At 42.3% G+C, this 5,333-nt stretch overlaps 1 protein-coding gene across 1 annotated transcript; it reads left to right on the forward strand.

The window, feature by feature from the left end:
* The first annotated feature begins 669 nt into the window (after positions 1–669).
* LOC103358537 (relaxin-3 receptor 1-like) lies at positions 670–1,881 on the forward strand. Its single transcript, XM_008283550.1, has one exon. The coding sequence runs from the start codon at positions 670–672 to the stop codon at positions 1,879–1,881; it is 1,212 nt and encodes a 403-aa protein (XP_008281772.1).
* Positions 1,882–5,333: the final 3,452 nt, after the last annotated feature.

The following is a 5,333-nucleotide window of genomic DNA, read 5'->3' on the forward strand; positions in this document are numbered from 1 at the left end:
GAAAAAACACTTTCAAGATCTGAAAAGAATGAATGAGTTTTTAAAAATTCTGATTCAGTCCTTACAATCAAAATGTCATTATTGTTTGTCTGCAGATAATTTCTCATGTGAGGGGTTTCACTACATAAGGAACATCATCATTCTGTCGTCTTTCACAAAATATTCAGTACATGGTGAGATTAGTAAAAGAGCGATCACATCAGATTGATACTGCCACTGCTTAATCTGATGTATTACTGCTTGGTTGCACACTTGAACTTCTATGGATGAATAAAAACGGACTCTTGAGGACCTCTGACAGGATTTTCCACTTCAAACGTTAAAACTAGTTTGATGACTTTATATTTAGATTTCATCCTTCCTTTCTGATTCTCAGAGATCCAAATTGGATTATCCAACTCTGTGGCTAACACTTTAGTGTAATTTGTTTATCTGACAAAGCTAATCTACTTATTTACTCATAAACCCCAGCGCCTATTATGTAATAATGATTTCCTCTTTCCTTGCAGGGACGGATGACTGTCATCTAATAAACAGACAGCCAGAACTTGCCTTTTCTTTTTCTTTTTTTTTTTAAATTCCTCGTTGCCATCAGGAGGACAAGCGGAGACATCACATCATCTTAAGGACGATCCTCGCCGTCACCAAGGAAGCCTGCAGGGTAGCAAAATGTCAAACACTGACTTCGAGAGACTTGAGTTTTTCCGCTACATCCTGAACGGCTGCGGTGACGATTCACTCTGTAATAACTCTCAGCTGATTTTTCCCAACATCAGCATCGACTACGGGCTGGAGATTCTTGATTATGGATCCCCCTGGTTGAGAATCGTCATCTCGGTGGTGTATTTTGTTGTGGCCACAGCTGGAGTGTTGGGGAACTTGCTGGTGATGTTCCTGCTGTATTCTACTCGCACCATCACTACAGGCACCATCAATTTCTTTGTTTTCAACTTAGCTTTGGCTCACCTGCTCTTTTCACTGGCCTTACCGTTCTGGGCTGTGGACATTGCACTGGACTACAGCTGGCCTTTTGGCTTGGCCACATGCAAGGTCGTGTCCTTACTCACGGGCCTGAATGTCTTTGCTAGCTGCTTTTTCCTCACAGCCATGAGTTTGACCCGGTACTGCTATGTGGCCACTGCTCTCAAATCCAGTGCCTCCCTGTGCAGCCGACCTTTCACCCCACCTGTGGCCACGGTTTTTATCTGGGCCGGAGCGCTCATCATAGCGGCACCCCGAGCTGTGTATGCACAGCTGAAAAATGTGGGCAGTGGCAACGACACAGCATGCCTGCTCCGGTTCCCAGATGGTACGGCCTGGCTTGGAATGAATCAGCTCCTGCGAATGGTGCTGGGATTTCTGCTGCCCTCCGCCATCCTCATCCTCTCCTACCTGCTCCTGCTGCGCTTCCTCTGTCGGCACAAGCTGAAAGGCAGCAACTCCTGGAGAAAGGCTGATATTTCTAAGTCTGTGGCGGTGGTGGTGCTTTCATTCTGCGCCTGCTGGTTCCCGTACAATGTCCTCACTTTCTGGAGCTTCCTGATCCAACTTGACATCGTTGACATCAGCCCCTCGTTCTACTTGGCCCAAACGTACTTTTTCCCTCTGGCCAACTGCTTGGCTTTCACCAGCAGCTGCTTCAACCCTGTTATCTACTGCCTGGTTAGGAAAGAATACAGAGCGGCCCTCCACAATGTGCTCCTCAAATTGAGTCTGGCCATTATGTCCAAGATGCCCTATGGCATTAAATCTGAGGAGGGGTCAGGGCAAGCTGGGCAGCTGGCTATTCCACTCAACGACATGTACAGCCAGACTTCCCAAACTGACACAAGGAGGTATGCAAAACTGTCACCACTTCCCACCGTAGTGTCCGCTCTGTAAAGCCAGTGATTACACGATATATGCTGACACTTTTTATGAAACACAAGTGTTTTCTGTAACAAGATTGAGATGTTTTAAGAGTTTTGACTGTGTGCTTTGGAGAGACTAGCCTTTTCCTCTGAGGATGTGCAGCATGTATATTTTAAATCTGTTGGGAGATGATGCATCTTCAGAACTATACCTAAGCTTTTGTGGGTCTGCAGAAGATTTGAGCCTTATTCACTGACTCTGCAACGCTCTTTCCAATGTCCATTTCTCCTTTTATTGTTCGTATTGTTACCACAAAACACTATACAATAGTGTGCCATTGTTTAAAACCTTATTACAAATGTATTTGGACCAATTAATGTTGTTGCATTGTGGTGATGTCCAGGTATGAAAACATTTTTGTCAATTGTTTGAATAGAAATTATGAATAAAATATATGGATCTAAACTCTCACGCTTTATTTTGTATTCTATATTTGCTTTTAATGTGAAAGGAAAGTGGCTAACAGAGGGAAAAAAGTGACGAGTTGGCCTCAGGTTTAACAGAGCATTTAAATCTGAGGATGAATCTGTTGAGGTACATTTGGTTTGAAGGCTTTAAATACTGTTTTGACAAAGTAACATTTTGTAGAAAAAGGGAAATATCTCCCATATGGCACGATATATAAAATTTTGTTTGTGTTTTATTTCAGGAATATGAGTTTCAAAAAATCTGAATTTTGTCTCAAAAGATTCATAGATGTATTATTTCAGATCCAAAATCCTCCTCTGCTGCTTTTTCTTCCTTCAGTGTGCCACAAGATGGTGCCATTGTTTAATGTTTAAAACTAAAGAGTCATAAACTGGTAACACACTACCATGGATTCACCTGTTTTCCAGGAGGCTGGACAGTTTGAGATAATTCAGCACAGCTTTAAACATCACAGACTTATCAGAATGGGTGATGAATATTTGGACACCAATCAGATCAACAGTGCAAACATTTGTCCAACTAACACGTAGCTACTGCTAGCAGCTGATTAGCTTAGCAAAGGTAACAATTTGCTATAGTAGAAAAACACTATTTATACAAATAAGATAAAGTGTGCTACTTACTGAGCTGTAGAGATGCTGTTAGGTACATTTTTGTTTCCTTCAGGCGGACACCAGGCTAGCTGCTTCCCCTTGTTTCCAGTCTTTATGCTAAGCTATGCTAACTGGCATCCTAATCCAGCCTTTTATCAGAAAGGGCGATGAATCTTAGGTCGCCAAGAGTGTTCAATGAGATCAACAGTGCAAACATTTGTCCAACTAACACGTAGCTACTGTTAGCAGCTGATTAGCTTAGCAAAGGCAACAGTTTGCTGTAGCAGAAAAACACTATTTATACAGATAAGATCAAATGTGCGAGTTACTGTAGAGATGCTGTTAGGTACATTTTTGTTTACTTCAGGTGGACACCAGGCTAGCTGCTTTCCCTTGTTTCCAGTCTTTATGTTAAGCTATGCTAAGCTATGCTAACTGGCATCCTAATCCAGCCTTTTATCAAAAAGGGTGATGAATGTTAGGTCGCCAAGAGTGTTCAATGAGATCAACAGTACAAACATTTGTCCAACTACCACATAGCTACTGTTTTGCTGATTAGCTTAGCAAAGGTAACGGTTTACTATCGTAGAAAAACACTATTTATACAGATAAGATAAAGTGTGCGAGTTATTGTAGAGATGCTGTTCGGTACATTTTTGTTTCCTTCAGGCGGACACCAGGCTAGCTGTTTCCCCTTGTTTCCAGTCTTTTTGCTAAACTATGCTAACTGTAATCCAGCCTAATGTAATGGTGTTAAAATATATAAATGCACGTTATTTCGGACTGATGATTTTATTGGTCAGCAAAGCACACATATATTTAAAGGCAGTGCAATGGCATTTCCAAGGCACACTGACAAATGTATTTCACTACATAGAGACAACAAGGTGTTCTACAAACATAGCTGTTGACACATTAAGCATAAATACATTAAACGCATATAAGACTGATGAAGAAGTGTCATTTTTACAGAGAGGACAGTGAGGGAAGCGGCGAGAGCTGTGAAACCGATTCACCTTCATTGTGTTGCTGTGTGTGTCGGGGGGCAGTTGGTTGCCTGCAGTCGTTTGGCATCACACAGATCTCTGATGGAGAGCAGCTGACATCCCATTACCCACTCAGCCACTGAAATGACATGAGGGAATGCTGAGCCAGGTTGCGATGAGTGGCTTGAGAGGACGGACTGTGATTAGTTGTGACACGAGAAAGCTGTTAGCTGACAGAGGAGGAGCATTGTTTGTCGTATTGTGATTTGGAAGGAAGAGCTTGATCCCTTCATTCATTTGTAATGACAGAAAGGCTGTTTAGCTTCTCAGCATCATCGAAATATTTCACGTCTTAACAAGCTAAAGTCTAAACGGGCATCGCTGGAGGTGTTGATATCAAATATGTGACAGCAGCGGTGAATACAGATGGGGTTGAGGCCAGGGCTACCTTGAGCTGGACTACAGTGCCTATAAAAACCTTGCTTTAACGTAAAACCGTAAAATGATTACACAAGTTTTTACCCCTTTCAAGTCAGTATTTAGTAGATGCACCTTTAGCCGCAATTACAGTATTGATCCTGTGTGAATAGGTCTCAGTCAGTCCTGCACTGGATACTGCAATTTTACCCCTAAAGCTCTGTCAGGTTGCACAATGATGGTGAGTGAACAGATCTTTTCAAGCCCAGTCACAGATTTTAAATTGGACTGAGGTCTGGGCTTCGACTCAACACCACTCCAAAACATTCACCTCGCTGCCATTTCTCTGTAGCTTTGGCTCTAATGCTTTTGTTTTTGTCCTGCTATGAAACAAATCTTCTCCAGAGTTGAAATTCTCTCAAAGACCGCATTAGGTTGTCCCTCAGGATTTCCCTACACTTAAGTAAATTCATTCATTTTAACCTCTACTTTTACAAGGAGTCCAAAGCTGGCTACCGAAAAGCATCCCCATGTCATGATGCTGCCACCGCCATGCCTCACAGTGGAGATGGTGTGTTTGTGATGATGTGTTCTCTCTACCTTTGGCTGTATTTTTAAGGTTATTGTCTTGCTCTTGATTTGTTTCATCAAATCAAATCAAATCAGGTTTATTGTCATTTCGCTGTACATACATACATGCGCACAAACGCAGCGCCCCCTTCAGGAGACAGCGACAGCCAACGTTTAGTGTCTTATCCCAGACGTTTAATCCGCAAAATTTGCTGATTGAATGATCCTGAAGAAACGCTCTCTCATCTTGCTTGTACTACTGTGTATGTACAACAAAATGACAATAAACCTGATTTAATTAGGGTCCGAGCACCCAAAAGGGTGCGAAGACCCTATTGGAACTGCTCGGATTATTATTATTATTCGTGCCAAAGACACGCGTTTTTGAGGCCCTAAACATACTCGAAAACTCACCAAAATTGCCATG

This window comes from Stegastes partitus, unplaced genomic scaffold (assembly GCF_000690725.1).
Source record: "Stegastes partitus isolate 25-593 unplaced genomic scaffold, Stegastes_partitus-1.0.2 Scaffold318, whole genome shotgun sequence".
Classification (NCBI taxonomy): domain Eukaryota; kingdom Metazoa; phylum Chordata; class Actinopteri; family Pomacentridae; genus Stegastes; species Stegastes partitus.